Here is a 24,553-nt window from a genome sequence, read left to right on the forward strand (position 1 = left end):
AACCCGCCGTCTTTCTTTGGAACGAGAAAATAAACTGAAAAGAAACCCCCTGGGTGAACAGTGGGGTCGACCATCTCTATGGCTCCTTTTTGTAGCAACAACTGAACTTCTCTCGACAAGGCTTTCTCTCCGCCTGTCTTGGATTGGTTATAACTGCCTGCCTCACACCCGAATGCATTGGTGGCCGGCGACGGAATTGCAGGCGGTACCCTTCTGAAAGGGTGGTGAGTAGCCATTGGTTGGTGGTTATTTCGCGCCAACGTGCTAGTTGGCTGCCTGTAAAAACTCCTGCCACTGTCCCTGACCTGTCAGTGGTCCTGTCTACGTTTTTCGGAAGGGATGGGGGAGCGACGACGGCGGGGAGGACCCGTCTGTCGAAAAGGGCGAAAACTCACGTGTGGCTGAGTGCCACCCTGCCTGGCCGAGGGAGGTGGGGGATTGGGGGCCTGCTGCTGGGGTCGATGGGAAAACCTTTGTGCAGCTCTAGGGGCCACATGCCTAAAGCGTGAGGCAGAAGGGTTTGGCGGAGCTCTGAAGGTGGGTGCTACGCCCACATGACGGGAGCGAGACTCTGTAACAGACACACGTCTGTCAAGGGCCTCTTGTGCTGCTGGCCCAAAGACCTGTCCAGGTGCCAGTGGGAGGTGCCTCAGGTTGTTCCTGCATACTTCTGGCAGAGGCGATTGAGCCAGCCACACTTGTCGACGGGCTTGCAGCAAGGTGCCCAAGGCAGTGCCACACTGGTTGGCAATGACACCCATAGCCTGCAGTGCAAGTTCCAGTACGTCAGCCGCCAGTGGGTCTGCCGATGATGTGTTGAGTGTCGAGTGCAGCATAACAAGCATGTGTGCCAGCGAGTTAGACACCCTGCCAAGAAAGGCAGTAGAGTTGTAAGCATGAGAAAGTAGCTCGTCTGTGCAGCGGCACTCAGTGTTAGGGCAACGCACCTGCTCCCGAAATGCTTCATCGGGAGACACAATGAGCGAAGCAATGCTTGATTCGACTACTGGCATGCTACCCAAGCCAACAGCACCGGGGTCCTGCATCGCCGCAAGCATGCGAGACATCTGGTCTGGACGGGCAGGTTTCGTAGCAGCCTCCAGGGCAGAGGCCACCACAGAAGTAAAGTCACAGCACTGTGGAATTACCAGAGAGGCACGCTGAACACGGCACAGGAACATGTTCTCAGATCCGGTAGGAGGCGCTGGGGTGTCCAACTGCAAACGTGCAAGCAAAGCCTTCAGTGTGGCCTTCACCGAACCCACCACTGAGGCAGACTCCCCAGATCGCCCAGAGGTAACATCACTGCCCGAATCATGGGGCTCAACACCTGGCAGGACTTCGCTTGGTGGCTGCACCGAGGAAGAAGGCTGACTGAAAAAGGTGTCTGAGGCAGCCACAGACATCACTTCCTCTTGGTCAGGTGGCTGAGAACATGAGGCAACGGGTGACAAGGAGGCAGGCGGTGCAGGCTGTCCCTCTACAGTACCTACCTGTGCCCCTGTTGTAGGGGGGGGCCTTGCAAGCAGAGGCAGCAGACGCTCCACTGTAGATGAGAGCAGTTCCACTTTACGCTCTAACTCAGAAGACTTAGATTTTTTGCGCTGTTTTGCATGCACTGGTGGTGAAAGCTTACGCTTACACTGTGTCTGAGAATCCGAGAGCAGAAAACTGTTAGACGCACGTTCCACACCAGCCAACCGCACCTGTCTAACAGCAAGCGGCATTAACGCACAGGAAGGGCATGGATCAGACATTGCCTCCCTTAGATGTTGCATGCCAAGGCACTCCGCGCAGCGATCATGTGCATCCAACACCTCCATTAGATTGGGGCAAGTGGAACACCTCACTGAATCCATCTCAGTGTCTACTCACCCACGATTTTTTTTTTTTTTTAGAAAAGAAGCAAGGTGTAGCGCTGCTTGCTAGCCTGGCAACCAAGGCTAGCGAGTTCGTAAGCTCAATTTTACCGCTACAGACAACGATTTACTAGCAACCAGAAAACCGATGCTAACGTAAAGTTGTAAGTACACGTTAACGTTATTGGCAACCAATTTGCTAACTCACTCAACACTGACAAACCTGCCGGCAACCGAGTAGTTTGTGACAAGACCGATATAATAGCCGCCCCTGAAAACTTGGCAGCCAAGATTCAGTGATTATCGATGCATAAAACAAGTTACCTTAGCGACCAAACAGCTCGCGTGGTGTCGAGTCCCACTGAAGTCCTCTTCAGTCATGAGCTGCACTGTAGATTGTCGCAGGTATTCCCACAGTTAACACAATTCCAATAGAAAAGATGCGATTCCAACGCGAGAAAAAAGAAGAGGCCAAATGACGTGGGATGTTGCCTTATATAGGCAGGCACGTCATACGTCATGAGATGACAACTTTTGTATGCGATTCTCGAAACGCGCGGATGCAAAGATCCTTCCACTAGTGCTTTCAGCACCGCCCTGGCGGTCTGGAGTGAAGGAAATAGAAGCCAAATTATACTAGACGTTAGTTGCTAATTACACTATAAATTGAATCTAATTTACAAGAAAATGTCAGAAGATTCAAGAAAACCATGCTTAAAGTTCTACCCAAGAAAACAGTAGCGCACACAGGTCAATTTCATGTCTAGAAAAACGTATCGGGGCCAAGGATGTTCCAGTTGGTTACAACTTACTGGTGCTCATATACAGGTACTATAATAACACTCATGAGACATTATGTCATTAATGACTATTTTTTTATATGATGTTTATAATAAGTCGATAAGAAATTTGGTAATTAACAAAACTATTCTTACATCATAGAGTTAAAATTTTGAAGACGAGATTCCAGGTAACTTTGTAACAAACTGACTTTTAAAATGACTCAAAACTAGACACGGAAATATCATTTGGCATTCAGACTAAAAATCTGCTGGACTAGAACTTCGAAAATAAAAACCTATGAAAATATAAATCTACATCCTACAAAGCATATGACGATGACTGTCATTCTTATTATGAATAAAAAATGCACATAATAACCATTGATTGGCAGTTTGGCACTTGGCATCATACTGTACTGCAAAGTTTCATGTAAACTGAATTCTTAATCAGCTGACTGGATCAATCAGATACGGTCAACCCTAAAACTGCATCATGCACAAAAAAAAAAAAAAAAACAGTGAATACTGAATGTATTATTATTGTCTTATTAACGCTACGTTCACACTGCAAGGCTTACTGCTCAATTCCGATTTTTTTGTGAAATCCGATTTTTTTGTGAGGTCGTTCACATTAACAAATATATGCGACTTGTATGTGATCCTCAGTATGAACGAAAAGCGACCTAAAAGTGTTCCGCATGCGCATTGCAGGATACGACGACGTCACACGCAGTGAGCATGGCCAGTGTTTACGGAAGTAAAACCGCCCGGTTGCGGTATGACTCATCCAATCTAGCTTGAATAGCTGCATCCCCCCAAATGGAAATCAGCTCCCTAACCTCTGCGTCCTTCCATTGAGAAGATTCAGAACCTTCACAGCCCGAAGCGTCCCTCGCATTGATGTCATGCGCAGGGGCGCAGATACGTTTTTTGAACTGGGGGGGGACAAAAAACTGGGGGGGGGGACAAAGCTGCCAGCAAACCAACCCCAACCCTGATATGCCTGTCAAACTTGTTAGTAACCATAGCAACCAAGCTCGAGCTCGCAACCTGTGCAGTCTGCGCAGTTCAACCAACCGAATATCAGTCTCTGTTTTATGTGAGTTGTTGCAACTGTATACACTGCCGTGCACCTCAATAAACCGAATGGTAATTAGTCTTTTGATTTTTCCGTGAGGTTTGCCTTATGCAAAGAAAGACAGCATAGACGTTTTTTCCTCCCTATAAGTGGGGGGGACCGAACGAGGTGAATTTAAATCTGGGTGGGACGAGTCCCCCCCTCTATCTGCGCCCGTGATTATGCGTCATGTTGTTGTAACTTTTTTTGAGAGACCCACCGCCTACTTCAGCGCAGAATAGTGACGTTTGTGGCTTGTTGATGACGTGTAAGTCGGATGAATGTGACCTGGCGGTTCAGACTGAAGTCGCATATGAAATGAGCGGATAGGAATCGGAATTAGGACCACATATCCAAACGGCCTGGGTCGGATTTGAAAAAATCGGATCTGTGTCGTTCATATTGTCAATGAAAGATCGGATACAGGTCACATATGGGCGAAAAGATCGGATTTGAGTCACTTCAGCCTGCAGTGTGAACGTAGCCTTAGTGTGCCACTCGGTGAGAAGGAGGTGCCTGTAAATTTTGGCGGGGCTAGGACCTTTGGAGGCCGAGTTAAGAATTTTTAAAGCCCTACGCACACGAGCAGCTCAAGCCAGGGCTCGTGTTAAAGTTTCTCGGGGGCTCTGATGCAGGGTCGTATCGTACCGGGCCGGGCCTGGGTTGGTTCAAAAAGGCTCGGGGAGAGGGAGGTGCCTGTAAAATTTGGCGTGGCTAAGACCATCGTTGGTCGAGTTATGAATTTTTAAAGTCGGGCCCCCGGAGGCCCCCGTTTCACAGGCCGTGTTACGACATAATGTATTTGCCCAGTGTAACATTTGGAAGAAGATTAAAAGTAGATTAGACCCATATCTTTACAGTTTTTCATGGGTCATCCAGTCCAATGCTTCTGAAATACAGACGGACACGTTATAATTTTTTTAATCGCCCATCCAGTCCGATGCTTTTGAAATACAGACGGGCAAATACGAAAATAACCGGTAAATGTCCACCGGTCCGGCTTTACTTCCCACACTGTTTAACAGTATTTTTTCAGGCGAGTGTATGACTACTTTGGCATGTATTATGCACAATGCTAAACGTGTAGCGAGAAGTTGTTTTTTTTTTTACTTGTAAGTAACATTTTGTCTTGGAGCCCCAGTTCAAAGCTAAAGGATTGGCACTTTTTTTTTTTTTTTCTTCCCCTTCCAAAAATAAATAGGCATGGATGGAGTTTTTGGCATCTACTTTTGTTTATTAGGTGTTAAACTCAGGGATTTTTTTTTTTTATTATTTAAACATGGGCCCCATTTTCCCATCTCGTTGGTTCCAAATATTTACGAGGGGCAAAAACAATCGAAATCGGTTCAATATCGAGTTAGAACACTAACTAGTAACCACAAAACAGCTACCCACTAATTCTTCAGGTAAATCATCCACATCAAAGTAAACCACTGACAGTCTCCTAATGTTATAAGTATCTGACACCATGGAAAGGATTCCTACAGAGATACACCAGTGTCTCTTTACCTCATTAACTGTAGAGAAACTGTAGAAAATGACTTTCTACACACCTCGTTTTACCTTTCTCTTCTTCTAGTCAACGACGCAGCGCCCCATTCAGTGCCTGTAGTCATTATCACACGGGGGCTGCTTTCTGATGTCTACAAAAGAAGAAATCACACAGAAATCGTGAAGAAGTCTCTTTCCAAAGTATTGCCTGAATATTTCGCCGATTATGACAAAATGAACGAGTGCCTGGCAACATGGAAAAGATCCCTTTTGTAAACATCAGAAAGCAGCCCGTGTGATAATCGACTCCAGGCAGTGAATGGGGCACTTTTTTTTTTTTAAACAGTTAATGAGATAAAAGGGGTGTTCACACGGCACATATTTGCATCGATGCTGCACCGATGTATTTTGTTGCGATATATCTTACACCGGTGTAAATTTTGTGGAGCGTTCACACGTCACAAACCTGCTTACTAGAGAGAAGCGTGTTAGCACCGGTGCAGCCCCACTTGCGTTCACACGGCAGTTTTTGCGACCGTGCTATACAATAGTAATAATGCAGAAATGAAATATGCGCATGCGTGAAAATGTACTTCCTTTTCCCGGTTGTCATGGCATCACCAAGCGCCAGGAAAACAACGTGGATGAAGACACCAGTGTTGCCAGATACTGCTGACATTTTCCAGCCCAAAATATGTTCAAATCCGCCAAAATGCACTTAAAACCGCCCAATCTGGCAACACTGGAAGACACGCAGTTCTGTTGTTGTTGATATTCGCCATTTTGGAAGCGCAAAATACCAGGATGCAAATTATGCAATGCCCGTATGTAATCAACTCTCCTCACGCATAGCGAGTCTACCCCTGTAGCGTTCAGACGTCCCATTTTATATCGGTGCTGCCCCGCAAACTAGCATTTACTCCGGAGTAAATTTCTTAAACCACCTCCCGAGCAGGGTTAGATTTGCACCGGTTTAAGCAGCTTTCAGGGGCTACACCGCTATAACTTTGTACCATGTGAACGCTCTACCGGGGCAGCCCCGGTGCTACACCGGAGTAAAAGTTGCCGTGTGAACACCCCTAAACAGACTCTGGTGCATCTCTGTAGGGGTCCTTGCCATGTTGTTAGACAGTTATTAAAAAGGTCCTTCCCGTGCCAGGATCTGGTCTTCCCAGGCAGTCTCCTGTCCCAGGACTAACCAGCTCTTTGAGGCGTATGGGTGCGGCGGCGATCTCCGTTTCTATAGCCCTCGGCCTCTCACCTATTATATAGCTAGGGTTATAGTGGGGGTCTAGTCCTCTGGTAACCACAAGAGTGTGACTCCCTACTCACATCTGTATTGTAGCGTGCTGCAATACCAAATGGCAGTAGGTACCATTTTTATGGTGGTCTTTGGTCTGACCCGACCGCAAACAGAACTCGCAATCTCCCAGTCAAGAGGCGGACACGCTAACCACTAGGCCAGCTCGCAGTCATAATAATAAAAACATAAGTAACAAGTGTTGCCAGGCAAAACAAACCTCGCCCGGTAGCACTTATGATGAATATGAAGGAAGATATCGCGAAAAAAATAGGTACCCTATGGGTCCATGTGGCTACTGCTTATAAATAAAATTGTTTTCTGATCCCATGTCTATACAGTAAATATAGCATATATATATTTACTCTATGAGGCAGTAGCCACAAAAAAATGAAGTGTAATCCAAAAATGAAAAATTTAAAAATCACAGAAGTAAAATATACCAAGTATCTGTACTTTATATTATTCTACTCTTAGTTTTCGAAACTGAAACCTCCGAACCGAGGCTGACACACACGCTGTTGCCATGACCCAGACTCTTATTTCCCGGAAATGGCCCGGCGCTAGAGCTCAGTGGAACGCACTTTCCCTCTGTAATAAGCATAAACATGTTTGAAAGCGATTTCTTTAGTCTAGTCCAGGGGTTTTCAAAGTGTGGGAGCGTCAGCCCCCCCTCAGAGAGCAAATAAACAACAGCGCCCCCCCCCCCCCCCCCCCCCCTTACAATTTTTGTTGTTGCTATACTTAATGCGCCATTTGTATTTAAAAAAAATGGTTGTTGTACACATTTGTATTTTTTTCTTTTACACATTTTAAACATCTGTGCTTTTTTAAAACATCTTGTTTTACACATTTTAAACATCTCATAGCATCGTTAGCTAGCACCTCTTGGCAGACAACACACTGTGGCAGTGGAGCATCTTCAGATCCAGTCCATGAAAATCCAAACTTTAAATAATCGTGGTCATACTTCCTTCTTTTTTTGCTTGGCCCAGACTCTGTCTCCTCACTCACTGTAGCTTTAGGTACTAAAAATCGATCCATTTTGTCTCTGGCAAAGGCTAGCTGAAGTTCGCTAAATGTCCGCAACAGTAACTTATTCTGGTTTATTTTTCCTCACGTTGCGTCCCCCCCCCCCCAAAGAACTCTGGTGCCCCCTAGGGGAGGCACGCCCCACACTTTGAAAAGCCCTGGTCTAGTTCATTTATTTCGAATGGTGAACCAAATTGTATACACTCACCGGCCATTTTAATCGGAACATGTGTATGTGCATGCACAGTGCGCGATTGTTACACTCTTACATTCTTACAGCATGATGATGTAGTGGCCACAACAAAACCGATTTTTAACTTTTTGGCGACCTTGCCCGGACGACCCTCAAAATGTTGGAGGTTCTATTTGAGACCAATGCCCATCTATCCTGAAAGTTTCATGAAGATTGATCCAGTTGTTTTCCCATAATATCGTTAACAAAAAACAAAGAAACCCGACCGAAAACGATACCTCGCCCCCTGGTGGACTCCGTCCTCCGTACTTTGACGCAGATGTTTGCCCCGTCAAACTACCTTGTGTGTAACTAGTTATAGTGTTGTACATCAATACTGGATCAATTTCAATTGGCTTTGTCCATAGTAAATATTTGGACTGAAAGAGAGGGGAAAATAGGGCCCAGGTTTAAATAAATAAATCCTAGAGTTTTCAGAGTATGATATCAAGAAGAGAGGCTGGGGCTGATTTCTTTCTAGCGCAGACTGTAGATCCATGCAGCCATCCGTGACGCTCATGTCAGGGGAATACACCAAGTGAAGTACTCCCTAGGTTTGTTCCTCCGACACATTTGTTACACATCATCATCAGTTTTTGAGAAGGAGCACGTGAAATATACTGTAGCTGTGACGAAACGTGAACAAGGTGGATTATTTACTTGCATCAAAATGTTTATGGAGGAGAAAGTAAAAGTAGAAACATATCGTCAATGCACAAATTACACCAGAGGATACAACAGCGATGCAAGTTTAGTTTGAATGAAATAGTTCCAACCTTTCTGTTTACCATTTTTTGATATTCGGAGGAAAACAAGTAGAGCACGAAACGTGACGTTTAACAGTTATTCCACAAAATCGAGTCGTGCGTGAGCTGATAGCCGACGAGGAGCGTAGCGTTTCCGCTTAGAATGTAAACAAACTGGCGAAATGACGGATATTTGTGAAAAACGCTATAATAATAATTCTTGAAAAATAAAGATATGTTCTTAGCATCAAATCCTTTTATTCTATATTTTGTTGCTTTTTTGTATTTTTTGGAGTTTTGTTTTCGAGTAGAGGCTTTATTTCATCCTCAGTTGGTTCACCAACACGCGCCACTATTTTCTTTAGGGTTTTTTGGCGGTTTGCAAACCAACTTAAAGGTGCATTACTGCCACCGACTGGGCTGGAGTGTAGAACAGGAGATATTTAGGAGAGGGGAGAAAAAAACAAACAAACTATTAGCCTAGTAAACTAGACCCACCCGCCTAGCGGCCAAAAATATTTTTGCCTAGCGAATGGGTCTAGCCTCGCACCATATAAACAAAAACACCCCGGGCATCAAATCGTGCCCGCCAATCACAACGCAAGGTTTTTGTTTGGATTCTTTGGGCGGGCTTTTGCAGGAGTGACGACAAAGCTGCGCGACGCTGGAGAAAGCGCAACAGGGAAGATGGCTACGGCTAGTGAACAGCGTGCGTTTGACTCCGCTTTGGAATCAGTTTTAGAAGAATTAGACTTGGAGTTTTCGTTGAAACATGAGCAGGAAGAGGCTCTCCGCTCATTCCTTTTCAAGAAGGACGTTTTCGCTGTTTTGCCGACCGGCTATGGCAAAAGTCTGATCTACCAGCTGGCTCCGCTCGTAGCCAAAAGGATGGGGCTAGTTTGTGCAGTACGAAGAATTAATAAACAGCTTTGAAACATTTACTTTTTGGTTGTTTCTTATTTTCCCGTTATTTTAAATTTAAGGGAAATTATTTCACCAAACACCACTAAATAAAAACTCTCAAAAACAGTTTAAGCAAACCCTTGAAAAACACTTGAAAAAAAAATGAGTGTATGTGGTACAGACTCCAAACTTGTGGTCATTATCTCCAAACTTCTTAATATCTAGAACCTGTTTATTAATTAATACGCATTTTGAAAAATTATTTAATTTCAAGGTCTCCCCCACTGCTTTCTGTCGCTCTGACTACGTCACAGTCACTGTTGCGCTGATTGGTCAGAGCGTTGGCCTATACGCACAGAGACAGTTTGAAAGACAGCGGATTGTTCCTCCTACCCCCGTTGGAAATGTCTACGGATCGAGGCCAGACTAAATATTCACATTTAGTCTTGCTTGCCAGGCTGACAAACTATAATTCTTTTAGCTATTTCTGTTTCTTTTAAATACTTGAAAATGTTTTGGGGTTTGGTTTTCGAGTAGAGTTTTTATTTCATCCTCGGTTGGTTCAGCAACTCGCGCCGCCATTTTGTTTTTCTCTACTCACGGTATATGAGCTGATAGCCTAGTAGTAGAGTAACCAATCAGAGCATGCGATTGCTCATCCAGTGAATGTGGATAGAGTGTAATGTAAATTATATGCTGTGGCGGGGAGGGGGACTATATTCTTTTCGCTATTTCTCATCTCATCTCATTATCTCTAGCCGCTTTATCCTGTCCTACAGGGTCGCAGGCAAGCTGGAGCCTATCCCAGCTGACTACGGGTGAAAGGCGGGGTACACCCTGGACAAGTCGCCAGTTCATCACAGGGCTTCACTATTTCTGTTTCTTTTAAATACTTGATAAAGTGATAGATCTGACATGATGCGCGCCGCCATTTTGTTTTTCTCTGCTCACAGTATATGAGCTGATAGCCTAGTAGTAGAGTAGCCAATCAGAGCGCACGATTGCTCATATCCAGTGAATGTGGATAGAATAAAAAAGCATTTCTCAGCCCTCATAGTTTCATTGTTGGGCGACTGCTACCTATTAGATTTTGGCACTTGCATGTGGCACTCATGACTAGCCGTAAGCAGGGAGTCCAAACGTCCTTTACTGGGACTGACAGGTACAGAGAAGTATTTCATAATCGTAATAGTAAAGCAGCAACCTTTCCTTCGGCCTTTTGACTTGCATCCTCGCATTTTAACGATTTTGCCTGAGAGGGAGCTTTGTACTCCAGGGTCAGATGGGAATTGCATCAGTTTGTGATTTCACTATTTCAAGTAGGAAGCTGTTTTCTGGGCTTCAAGCTTCAAGCTGTCAAAATCCCTATCTAGAGTGGGCGGTAGTTTTTAATAAGCCGTGTGTTACCTGCCGTTCTGCTTCTTTTGACTCCAAGCGTCAGCTCGAAAGAGCAAAGAAGAGCAAAACTGAGCGTAGAGATGTGTGATTAGCGCAAGGATCTGATTGCAGTGTTTAAACACGCCCGCTTCAAAAGCACTTTCACACCTCTTTTATAGTACATCGACGCTTTAATCAGGCTCAACGTGGGACGAGGCTATGAAATGTGACACGAACAGGTCATAGTAGGATAAGAGCACAGATCTGAAGAACGACAAGCGAGAGAATGAAATACTGACTTATTGTGTAGCTTCAAGCTTTTTTTTTTAAGATCAAATGAAAACGCTTGAGTTTTCTGTTCCATTAAAGTTCAGTTGGAGATGGAAGACGGTGTGTTTCGTGGCTTATTCAAAAGAAAATATTAGGAGGTGTAACAGATGAAATATAAAAATTGATAACTACTGTATAATATATGATGATAAATTCTTTAGATTTATATTTTTGAGTTGTTTTTTTTTTTTTTTTAATATAGACATTTTTGGTTTGGTGACCTTTTACCTAAACGTATAGTACTTTTTACCCCCAAATGACCTATAGTACTGTGTTAGGCCCATGTAAAGAAATGCTGTAAACCATAAATGGCTTAAAAATAATGAAATGGAATGATTCAACATTTAAAAAATATACTGTAAGTCATAATAAATGAAACAAAGTCAATATTTGGTGTGAGACGACCCTTTGCTTTAAAATATATAGTAGTCTGAGGTAGAGCCCTGCACTCCCGCGGGACTCCCGCGGGACCCGACGCAAAGCAGTGCGGCGCGGGACAAATTTTGAAAGCTCATTGCGGGCGGGAGGGGGAGTGCACAATGCGGGAGCGGGCGGGAGAGGTGATGAGCTGCAGTCCCGCTAACTAAAAACGTGTTTAAAATAAAATTTATAATTTATTAATTTATGTCTATCATATATAATTTGTGCTGGATATTTTATTTGGCATTAATAAAAACATTTTAAGATGCCTAAATTTGCGGATGTGGTCTAATCTCGCGTACGTTTCTGATTTGGGAAACGCACACCTGAATGTGAGCTGTAGATATTTATGCTCAAATCCACTCAAAGTAGGGGGCGGGGCACCATCACGCTGTGTCTTTAAATTATATTAATTTCTTATAGGCCTACTTGTATTTCCTAGAATGTAAATGTGAGGAGTGACATATAAGCTATGTGCAATGTACAATATTCTTAATATCCACTGTAGATTTTGGTAGGTGTGTTGGGTATCTCTGTAAAGCCTCAGCTGCGCATGCCGCCTGGCAACGCGCACCCTCGCTACGTGCGCTAGGTGAAGGATCGGTCAGTGGAGAGCTCAGCTAAGCTCAGCATGTTTAATTCCCCAAGCCAATGACAAGAACTTTCGTGAGAAATAACGCGAACGTCTGCATCATGCGGGATTTGTGGGCGGGAGCGGGACAAAATATGGCAGGCGCGAGCGGGAGCGGGACTGAAAATCATAATTCTTGGCGGGAGCGGGACTGCACAATGCGGGAGCGGGACTGAAAATTCTGTCCCGCGCAGACCTCTAGTCTGAGGTACAACGAGTGCAGTTCTATAAGGAAATGAGCTGTAGGTTTTACTGAGCGTCTTGCAGAACCAGCCACAGTTCTTCTGGACACTTGGACTGTCACACTCGCTTCTTCATTTTGCACCAAAACCCAGCAGCCTTCATTATGTTTTTCTTTTTTAATCTGAAATGTGCTCTCTTATGTAATGTGCTGCTCAGATACAAACTTTTTTTTTTTTCCTGTAACATTTAATGTTGTGCTGGAAAACGAATGTTTGGACTCTAAAATGTTTTTGTACTGACTCGATAATGTAGAAGTCATAAAATAGAAATCTATAACAAAGTGTGTATGGAAAAAAAAAATAACCAGGGTGCCTGAGACTTTTGCACAGTACTGTACTTCAAAATTACTTCCACATGTTTTTCAATAATCTCACACAACTCAAAGTTTCTACTTGTCTCCCAGGTTTTATCATAGTGGACGGACACGAGCTGCATGAGGAAGATTTGCGGCTGATGTACACCTTCGATCAGAAATCGGACACCGCCACACAATACGAAGCCCATTCAGATGGACAGGTAATGTGCAGTTTCTATGACTTATAACAACGCAGTGGATCCTACTGAAGCAAAACTTGTTTTCAACTCAAATTTACTCAGTGTGAGTTGAAATTGGAATTTTACCTGAATGCTATAGTTCCAGCTGCGTTGTAGTTGAGTCACTAAACCTCGAGTCCCCAGTGTTCAAGTCCAAGTCGTTCAAGAAAATTCCGAGTCAAGTCCGAGAACAAGACTCCAACCGCGCCATTTGACGGTGGCTGTTTTATGCCTCGGTCACAACCGGCCGTACGTGCTCCTACGGCCAGTCTATGTGCAAAAAACGCAAGAAACGCACGGAGGGCGTGCGTGAAACGCATGGAGGGCGCGTGTGTGACGTGCTGATTTTCGAGCCGTAGACTGGCCACAGACCGGCCGCAGAGGTTCTTTGTCATGTCAAACAAACTCTACGGGCGCTTACGTTTTTTTTTCAGGTTGCAAGACAAACTTGCAGCAAACATGCGTCTTTCTCCACGAACAAAAAAACCGCAGCGATTTGGGGAAATGCCAAAAATCGCACAGCCAAAAAATCGTACGTCCGGTTGTGACCTAGGCTTTAGTGCCATTAACATTAGTTTGTTCCTGAACATGTTGTATGAACAGGTGAATGTGCGTTCTCTTTATCAGGGAGTGCGAAGTATTCTGTCAGAGATGGTTGGGAGACGGATGTAAGTGCAGAAGATGTGTTCATTAATACAAGTGAAGACATGTAAACAGTCCAGAACGGCAGGTAAAATCCTAAAACGGTGAAACGGGCGATAGGTCGAGCGAGGCACAAACAGGCTATCGTAGATTCGGCAGAATCAAAGACGAGAAACAGGAAACCAGGAAACCAAACAAGGAAATAAGGCTTGGTAATGTCAGCAACGCAACTCAATACTTCGCAAAGTAAGTGCGTTTTCACAGTTTTGATATCAGCTTGCTGATTGCATCTTAATCCTGTGCAGGTGCGAGTCATTTACGGCACATACGCGAGAGTCCACTTGGCATATGCGCTGTCCGGAGCGCGCCCGAGAGTCTATCTGATGCAAGGCGCGCAGGTGTGAGACACTTGCACGAAATTAGTATAAAAATGAATGTAGATATAAATATCTCATTCTCATCTCATTATCTCTAGCCGCTTTATCCTGTTCTACAGGGTCGCAGGCAAGCTGGAGCCTATCCCAGCTGACTACGGGTGAAAGGCGGGGTACACCCTGGACAAGTCGCCAGGTCATCACAGGGCTGACACATAGACACAGACAACCATTCACACTCACATTCACACCTACGGTCAATTTAGAGTCACCAGTTAACCTAACCTGCATGTCTTTGGACTGTGGGGGAAACCGGAGCACCCGGAAGAAACCCACGCGGACACGGGGAGAACATGCAAACTCCACACAGAAAGGCCCTCGCCGGCCACGGGGCTCGAACCCAGGACCTTGTTGCTGTGAGGCGACAGCGCTAACCACTACACCACCGTGCCGGCCAGATATAAATATCTTATGCCAAATTATTATGGCATGTTACAAAAAATAAAGAACCACCCCCCCCACCCCACCCCGAGTCCTCGTCTCCAATTTACGAGTCCGAATGCAGTTAATGGACAAGTCCGAGTCATCAGCGCTCAAGTCCAAGTCGAGTCACGTGTCCTTAAAATTAGGGTGCAAGTCGGACTCAAGTCCGAGTCCTGGACTCAAGTATTACAAGCCTGAGTTCCAGTTTGAACTAATAATGGGAAGTTCGATTGAGTTCACCGAGCTGATTCTTTCCAACTGTCCATTTCAATGAATTGAACATTTGATTTCAGTGATTCAGTTTCATCCAGGAAACTATACATCTCCCAGCTGCACCACATGACATTAACGTCCATGTATGAGAAGTAAGAACATTTTAAGTCGGGCAGTGTATTTGCAGCTGTCGCAATAGATCTTTCTATCGGCATGCTCATTGGTAGGGTTTTAGGTTTTCAGTTCCCTTAATCAAACATGGCCAACAGTAATGATGTTCAGGTCACTAAGTTAGGCAATCATGTCGTTTATGTTTCAACATGTGAGTATTATTACACTGGGGAACAATTTGGAAAAAAATGTTCTGTTGAGTTAGATTTTTATGCTGATTAAAACTAAATGGCATGCTGATTCCAAAATTGCAGTCAGTTTTTTTTTTTTTTTTTTTTTTTTTTTTTTCCCCTAGCATGTCAAGTTTTTTCTCCACAGCTTACCCTCCAGATAAGCAAAATTCCACTGTAGTAAGACTATTTGAAGGTTATGGAAGAACGTTATCAGGGTAGATGGGATGTACATATGATGGCTGACTATTGTTGGAGCATCAAACACGATAGTCCTCAAGTTGAACACTCCAGAAAGAGATATAGACGTAAATTTTTACCTTAACTACTTGCACAGGCGGCACGGTGGTGTAGTGGTTAGCACGGTCGCCTCACAGCAAGAAGGTTCTGGGTTTGAGCCCAACGGCCGGCAAGGGCCTTTCTGTGCGGAGTTTGCACGTTCTCCCCGTGTCCGGGTGCTCCGGTTTCCCCCACAGTCCAAAGATATGCAGTTAGGTTGACGTGGGGCGGCCTTGGGCTGAGTTGCCCTTGAGCAAGGTACCGAACCCCTGACTGCTCCCCGGGCGCTCTAGTGTGGCTGCCCACTGCTCTGGGTGTGTGTGCGCGCGCGCGTGTGTTCACTGCTTCAGATGGGTTAAATGCAGAGGATGAATTTCACTGTGCTTGAAGTGTGCATGTGACAAATAAAGGTTTCTTCTTCTTGCACACAATTATAATTACAGTAGCCATATCCTTTGTAAAAACATAGTGTTAAATAAACATTGCAGTCATGCCTGTTTCCTTCATATTTCATTGTATGTCAATATTTGTAAATTTTTATAAAACCAGCACATATCTGTTACAGTATTTTTCATATTTTTTTAAGAAAACGGGGATCCTGTAGTTCAAAAACTTGACGTGATGGAGAAAAACTGAGATCAGTTTTGGATTCCGCACCCAAAAATTAGTTAAAAACAGCTGTCAGACCTAACTCAACAAAACTTGTGTTCCCCAGTGTTATCAGTTTGGCCATTTCAATCTCACTAGCCACCTAACAGACTGCCATTTAAAAAAAAAAAAGCACAGAAAGAAAGCCAGTAGTCTTTATTCTGAGAGAAAATGGAAGTGAATTCAAATGAGTTGTACTTAATGTTAGACCACATGGTGCTTTGAGTCTCACCCTGTGTCCATAATCGCTTGCTACTCACTATATAGGGCACTATATAGCGAGGACGCCATTTTATAGTGCTGTCTGAAACGATAGTGAGGATTATTGCATCCTAATATAGTGCACTCAAAGTATCCCACAATGCATCACGAAAAGTAGTGTACAACCGATGGTCACTAACCAAGCAATGTATCCCATCATGCATTGTGGTTGCGCTGAAAGAAATCAAATTAAAAGTCTCAAATGTGATTTAATAAAAGGCAGCGGCGAAGAAGAAAAGTATTCAGGCTTGATTTAAAAGAACTGAAAGATGCAGGCACTTTGTATTGATTAATGTCAGAAATACGCTCAGTATAATATGAATTTATCACAAAAATACACGCATGTATTTATTATTTTGAAAACCCACCAGCCGACCCATCTGGCACGTTTTAACTGTGCGACAGTAATGACGTAAATAACGGTGCGAAGGACTAGTGTCCGAAAGCGTTTTTTCATTTTACCAATGAGCTCACTGTATAGTCCTCTATATAGTAATTCCCTATATAGGGAGTAATGAACGAGTGAGCGATTTCGAACACGGTCAGTTTTATCATGTTATTTTAGAATTCTTAAACCACGAAGTTTTAGATGTATTCACCGGACAGATTAATTAATTAAAAAGAGTTGGTTGATTGGGAATGATTTGTTCAAGAGTCACTGATTACCGCTTTGAACGCAAATTTGCAAAGTAGTTTATTTAAAATTGAGATTATGTGGTGCAAGTCTGTCAATTTGAGGGAGTTATGGACATCGTTTGTGGGTTATAGATCACTTGTTAACTCCAGTCCTAAACTAACGAAGTAAAGTTTGGCCACGGAACATGGAGACTATAGCTGACAGACTACATTAAGGGGAAAATTGGAAATTTTGAAGCTTCGGTTCAAGCACACTACAGCCCCTTGTACGCAGTCTGTTCAAGACGCGACTCTTCTGCCTCACGTTCTGTAGAAAAAGTTTGAATGGGGGTCTGTGAACCGGAACCATTGGTAATAACAGAACCAGAATTGATGTCTGTCTGTGTAAAATGCTGCTTTTCCACTACCAACGCGGCTGAGTTGGGCTGAGCCGTGCCGTGCTGAGTCGAGCTGAGTGGGGCTGTTGGAGTTGCATTTCGACTACAACCGCGCTGAACCGTGCTGGCTGGAAGTGGGTGGACACATTGGGTGGAGTTAGCGAAAGTGGGTGGACGTCACGTGATGTCGTTAGGCGGCGCAAACAGTGACATCAGTGAGCTTTTAAGCGGTAGTCTCACGACCCGGATAGTAAACAATAAACATGGAGTCGTTAGTGTTGCTGGTCTTGGTGCTGTGGCTTGTTGTCACCGACAACGCCAACAGATACTGGCAAGAGCGTATAGATGAGGCGAGGCGCATAAGGCTTCAGAAATTCTCGTAATTCGTAATGCTTCTTCTTCCGGGTTTACGGTGTTTACAGATCCCAGCGTGCTCACGGGGCGTGTGTGGGCATGTGAGGACACTCCTCCTCACCAATCAGTGCACAGGGGAGTGTCTGCTCACGCCCCCAGCCTCACTCGGCTCGGTTTGGCTCGCTTCAGCCCCACTCCAAAACCGTGCGAGTTTTGGGTGCTGAGTAGGGCTGAAGCGAGCTGAGTCGTGCTGCTCTGAGGTAGTCGAAACGCGAGCCGTGTCAGGCTGAAGTGAGCTGAAAAAGGGTAGTGGAAAAGGGCCAAAAAGGACAGCCGGCATGGTGGGACAGGGGTGTGATGATGTTTTTGACATTCTTCTTTTCGAGACCAGCACGGATTCAAGCGTCTCCACCTACTGCATCGAAGGTCCATGCGACTTTGTGCCTCAAATCGCTCTCTACTTCTCTTCACTTTCTCCTCCAACATATTTCTGATCCAAAAACATGTTGCTTGCATGAACTTCTCCAATCCGCTCCTCCCCATTACCTTTCACTCTGATTTTCTCTCGCTCGCTCGCTCCAGTGTAAACAGACAAAGCTCTGGAATATTGAGGCAGCGTCTTTACACCAATATTGTGGATTATTATGCATCCAGGACACTTTTTCAACGGAATAAAAACATATATTCTATTCCCTTCTAGCAGGTTTCATTCATTTGGTTTGATAGCATGCAATATTGCTAGCATATCGCTTATCCTATGTGTATTACGTCACTCTACCCAATGGAGAATGAGTGTGCAGTATGGTTTACGATATTGCATGGTTGTCAAGACAACATGACGTCACACATCAGAGACGTGAAACTTCTGCACTAGCGAGCGACTGTGACAATTTGGAAGCAAACATGGCTGCCAGGTTTGCGTCGTTAAACACGGAAGATTTTGAGAGAATTTTGAAAGAGAAAGACGCGTTGAACCCCCGAAAGGAATGTGTATGTATTATAATAATTGTTATAATATTGGCTGGCTTTTTTCGCGGTATATCAGAAATATTCCATGAATGGAACATCTCTGATATACCGCAAAAAAAAGCCAGCCAATATTATTTAAATATCTGTGTAAAAAGGGCTTAAGTGTCAAGTATTAAAAGTCTCCAGTAAGTGTAAAATAAAATATTTTCTAAATTCTAAAATGCAGGTGTCGTGCAGTATCCAACACGTCAAGGTATTGATTTCGATTGTGTAATAATTTTGATATATCTTTTCCCCCCTCTAGCTCTTGGTGCTCTTAGACATCACTCCTGATCAGTCGATGGTGGATGAAGGCGTGGCTCGAGAAGTCATAAACCGCATTCAGAAACTGCGCAAGAAGGTAAGAAAGCACGATGGTGATTCGCCATTAAATCTGTCACTATCAGTGTTTAACCTCAAAAAGATGCCATATTACTTTGCAACATTAATTATAAACCAAGGGAATAATTGTTTAAACGTCTCAAGAGGAATTTAACGCAGAGACTGGTTGCACTCATCTTTATTCCTCTGGCATCCCTCCATTTCTCCACCCAGTGTTTTGTTTGCTTTTCTCGTCCCTCTTGGGGTCTGGCTCATTTGCCTTTCCCAGGCTCGGAGCATTTGCTATTTGGGGGAAAAAAAAAAAAACTTTTTCCACTCCAGAATTGTATGTGTATGGAGCAGGGCAGGTTTAATAAGCTTAATTACCCAGTCCACTCGGAGACATATGCTGCTTTTTGAAGTGTTATGGAAATCAGGAAAGTAAGATGGATTTCCTTCTGCTCTCCTATTCTTACCCCTTCCTTAATAAACACCATTTTTTTCTTTTTTCCATTCCAGTCTGTTGCCTGGCGCATGCCATATATGTTATGTACATGTGAAGTGGAAGGGGGTCTCTGGCAATAGGCCAAGCCTGAATTCCTTTCTTATTGAAACTCTGAAAAACAGGAGGAATTTTCCATGGGAGGGAATTAGAGTTTTTGTTATCCTTTCCTTAAAGGAGGCAGTGACTCGTGGGGGTCGAGTGTTGCAGAATGTTTCGGGGGGGAAAGAAAACTTGTGTTTATGGTGTTTTCGCCAAATGTAGCGTATGAAGAAGGAGAGACGATAATTCATAAAAGCTTCAAAATGCACCCTGGCTGTTTTTTAAACACGCTTGGTGGTATTTAGTTGGTTAAACTGAAATAAAGTGAATTCCAAGTGCTTTCTCAATAAACGTTCCTAAAAGAATATAAGCTGTAAAAGAGAAAATTTAAATATTCGTGACTTCAGGATGTAGAATTTTAAGAGCCAAACATTATCGTATACACCCCGTTAAAATAGGTTTTTCTGATGTAAAAAAAAAAAAATGAGACCACGATAAATCATTTCAAAACTTTTCCCACTAATAACCTCCATCCATCCATCCATCCATTATCTGCAGCCACTTATCCTGTCCTACAGGGTTGCAGGCAAGCTGGAGCCTATCCCAGCCGACTACGGGCGAAAGGCGGGGTACACCCTGGACAAGTCGCCAGGTCATCACAGGGCTGACACATAGACACAGACAACCATTCACACTCACATTCACACCTACGGTCAATTTAGAGTCACCAGTTAACCTAACCTGCATGTCTTTGGACTGTGGGGGAAACCGGAGCACCCGGAGGAAACCCACGCGGACACGGGGAGAACATGCAAACTCCGCACAGAAAGGCCCTCGCCGGCCACGGGGCTCGAACCCGGACCTTCTTGCTGTGAGGCGACAGCGCTAACCACTACACCACCGTGCCACCCCCCACCTATAACCTGTACAATTCAATTGAAAACCAAACAAATCTGTTAGGGGGTAAACATAAAAAAATAAAAAATGTACAATAAGCTGGTTGCATAAGTGTGCACACCCTTAAACTAATACTTTTGTTGAAGCACCTTTTGATTTAATTACAGCGTTCAGTCTTTTTGGGTTCACACCTGCCATCAATTAAAATGACTCTGATTAACCCCAAATAAAGTTCAGACATTTCCTCAGTTGCATCCTCCAGCAAAAGCCAGGGTTCACCGAGAGCTTACAAAGCAGCAAAGGGATCTCAGTGTTGAAAGGTATCAGTCAGGAGAAGGGGACAAAAACATTTCCACGGCATTAGATATACCATGGAGCACAGTGAAGACAGTCATCAAGAAGTGGAGAAAATATGGGACAACAGTGACATTACCGAGAACTGGACGTCCCTCCAAAATTGATGAAAAGACAAGATGAAAACTGGTCAGGGAGGCTGCCGAGTGGCCTACAGCAACACTGAAGGAGCTGCAGGAATTTCTGGCAAGTACTGGGTGTGTACTACATGCGACTACAATCTCCCATATTCTCCATATGTTTGGACTATGAGGTTGGGTCAAAGAAAAACATCCAGGCCCGGCTAAATTTTGCACAAAAATACATCAACTCTCCCAAAAGCATGTGGGAAGATGTGTTACGGTCTGACGAAACCAAGGTTGAACTTTTTGGCCACAATTCCAAAAGGTATGTTTGGCGCAAAAGCAACACTGCGCATCACCAAAAGAGCACCATCCCCACGGTGAAGCATGGTGGTGGCAGCATCATGTTTTGGGGTTGTTTTTCTTCAGCTGGAACAGGGGCTTTAGTCAATGGTGGAGGGAATTATGAACAGTTCTAAATACCAGTCAATTTTGGCCCAAAACCTTCAGGTGTCTGCTAGAAAGCTGAAGATGAAGAGGAATTTCATCTTTCAGCACGACAGTGATCTCAAGCATAGATTGAAATCAACAAAAGAATGGCTTCACTGGAAGAAAATTAAAGTTTTGGAACGGCCCAGCCAGAGTCCAGACCTAAATCCAGTTGAAAATCTGTGGGGTGACCTGAAGAGGGCTGTGCACAAGAGATGCCCTCACAATCTGACAGATTTGGAGCGCTTTTGCAAGGAAGAGTGGGCAAATATTGCCAAGTCTAGATGTGGCAGGCTGATAGACTCCGACCCAAAAAGACTGAATGCTGTAATTAAATCAAAAGGTGCTTCAACAAAGTATTAGTTTAAGCGTGTGTACACTTGTGCAACCAGCTTATTGTACATTTTTTATGTTTTTCCCCCCAAACAGATTTGTTTGGTTTTTTTTTTTCAATTGAATTGTACAGGTTATAGGTCACGTTAAACCGGCTAGTGGCCTAGTGGTAGCGTGTCCACCTCTTGATCAGGAGATTGTGAGTTCTATTCACGGTCGGGTCATACCAAAGACCATCATAAAAATGGTACCTACTACCATCTGGCAAGGCACGCTGCAATACAGATGCGAGTGGGGAGTTAAACTCTTATGGTTACCAGAGGACTAGCCCCCCACTGTAACCCTAGCTCTGTAATAGGCGAGAGGCCGAGGGCTGCGGAAACGGAGATCGGCGCCGCCCGATGCGCCACACGGCGCGGGAAGGACTTTAATTTAACTTTAACTATAGGTCATGTTAAAGGTGGGAAAAGTTTTGAAATGATTTATCGTGGTCTCATTTATTTTACGTCAGAAAAACCTATCATTTTAACGAGGTGTGTACACTTTTTACATCCACTGCATCTCTCTCTCTCTCTCTCTCTCTCTCTCTCTCGGCTTTTTGTGTTGGAGCTAAAAAAGGTTTTAAACCTAATAAAGGCTTAATTTTGGGAACAGACTCCATTTGGTGTCACGTCTTGAACATTCATTTTGATGCTTTCTCATTTTGATTCTCTCTCGCATGCTCTCTTTAAATTCGTAGCTAAAATGGCATGAATGTAAAAGTAAAGCGTAAAAAAGTCAATGAAAACAAAATGCAATGATTTGCAAATCCATTTCAACCTATATCCAATTGAACACAATACAAAAATAATATATTTGATGTTCAAACTGAAACTTTTTTTTTTGTAAACATACATTCATTCTGAATTTGATGCCTGCAAAACATTCCAAAAAAAGTTAGGACAGTGGCATGTTTACCTCTGTTACATCACCTTTTCTTTTAACAGCACTCAGTAAGTGTTTGGGAACTAAGGACACTAATTATTGAAGTTTTGAACATGAAATTCTTTCCCATTCTTGCTTGATATTCGACTTCAGTTGCTCAACAGTCTGAGGTCTTGGTTGTCATATTTTGTGCTTCATAAGGCACCACACGGCACGGTGGTGTAGTGGTTAGCACTGTCGCCTCACAGCAAGAAGGTCCGGGTTCGAGCCCCATGGCCGGCGAGGGCCTTTCTGTGCAGAGTTTGCATGTTCTCCCCGTGTCCGCGTGGGTTTCCTCCGGGTGCTCCGGTTTCCCCCACAGTCCAAAGACATGCAGGTTAGGTTAACTGGTGGCTCTAAATTGACCGTAGGTGTGAATGTGAGTGTGAATGGTTGTCTGTGTCTATGTGTCAGCCCTGTGATGACCTGGCGACTTGTCCAGGGTGTACCCCGCCTTTCGCCCGTAGTCAGCTGGGATAGGCTCCAGCTTGCCTGCGACCCTGTAGAACAGGATAAAGCGGCTAGAGATAATGAGATGAGATAATGTGCCACACATGTTCAAGGCGGGCCAGTTTAGCACCTGCACTCTCTTACTACAAAGCCACACTGTTGTAACACATGCAGAATGTGGCTTGGCATTGTCTGGCTGGAATAAGACATCTTTTTCATCTCTGAAAAAGACATCATCTGGATAGCAGCATACTGTATGTTGCTCCAAAACTTGTATGTACCTTTCAGCGTCAATGGTGCCTTCACAGATGTGCAAGTTACCTATGCCATGTGCACTTATGTACCCCCATACCGTCACAGATGCTGGTTTTTGAACTTTGTGCTGGTAAAAATCTGGATGTTTCTGTTCCTCTTTAGTCCAGAGGACACAACATCTGCAATTTCCAAAAACGATTCGAAATGTGGACTCGGCAGACCACAGCATGCTTTTCCACTTTGCATCAGTCCATTTCGGATGGGCTTGGACCTAGAGAATTTGGCAGCATTTCTGAATGTTGTTGATGTATGGCTTTTGCTTTGAATGGTAGATGCAGTAGTGAACTGTATTTACTGACGGCGGATTTCCAAAGCGTTCCCAAGTCCATATACACTAGCAATATTCTTTATACAAGCATGTCGGTTTTTAACGCAGTGCCACCTGAGGGATCGAGGGTCACAGGTGTTCAGTGTTGGTTTTTGGCCTTGCCCTTTACATACACAGATTTCTCTGGATTCTCTGAATCTTTTGATGATGATCTGGATCATCAAAAGTGAAATCCCTAAATTCCTTGCAATTGTACATTTGAGAAATGATGTTAAATTGTAGGACTGTTTGCCCATGCAGCTTTTCACAAAATGGTGAACCTCACCCCATCCTTGCTTGTGAACGACTGAGCCTTTCCAATTACCAATTAACCTGTTTACCTATATAGAATGTTCCAAACAGGCGAGTTTATTATTATCTCATCTCATTATCTCTAGCCGCTTTATCCTGTTCTACAGGGTCGCAGGCAAGCTGGAGCCTATCCCAGCTGACTACGGGCGAAAGGCGGGGTACACCCTGGACAAGTCACCAGGTCATCACAGGGCTTTATTATTATTATTATTACAACCCCGATTCCAAAAAAGATGGGACAAAGTACAAATTGTAAATAAAAACGGAATGCAATGATGTGGAAGTTTCAAAATTCCATATTTTATTCAGAATAGAACATAGATGACATATCAAATGTTTAAACTGAGAAAATGTATCATTTAAAGAGAAAAATTAGGTGATTTTAAATTTCATGACAACAACACATCTCAAAAGTTGGGACAAGGCCATGTTTACCACTGTGAGACATCCCCTTTTCTCTTTACAACAGTCTGTAAACGTCTTGGGACTGAGGAGACAAGTTGCTCAAGTTTAGGGATAGGAATGTTAACCCATTCTTGTCTAATGTAGGATTCTAGTTGCTCAACTGTCTTAGGTCTTTTTTGTCGTATCTT

The 24,553-nt window shown here is 44.0% G+C and overlaps 1 protein-coding gene across 2 annotated transcripts in view; it reads left to right on the top strand.

Moving 5' to 3' along the window:
* iars1 (isoleucyl-tRNA synthetase 1) overlaps window positions 1–24,553 on the top strand; it is a 307,104-nt gene that overhangs the window by 220,312 nt on the left and 62,239 nt on the right. For both annotated transcript variants that reach the window (XM_060910911.1, XM_060910910.1), the window contains exons 27-28: window positions 12,867–12,979; window positions 18,879–18,974. In XM_060910911.1, coding sequence (XP_060766894.1) covers window positions 12,867–12,979; window positions 18,879–18,974 — 209 coding nt within the window. The remainder of the gene's footprint in view (window positions 1–12,866; window positions 12,980–18,878; window positions 18,975–24,553) is intronic.

Source organism: Neoarius graeffei, chromosome 26, assembly GCF_027579695.1.
Source record: "Neoarius graeffei isolate fNeoGra1 chromosome 26, fNeoGra1.pri, whole genome shotgun sequence".
NCBI lineage: Eukaryota > Metazoa > Chordata > Actinopteri > Siluriformes > Ariidae > Neoarius > Neoarius graeffei.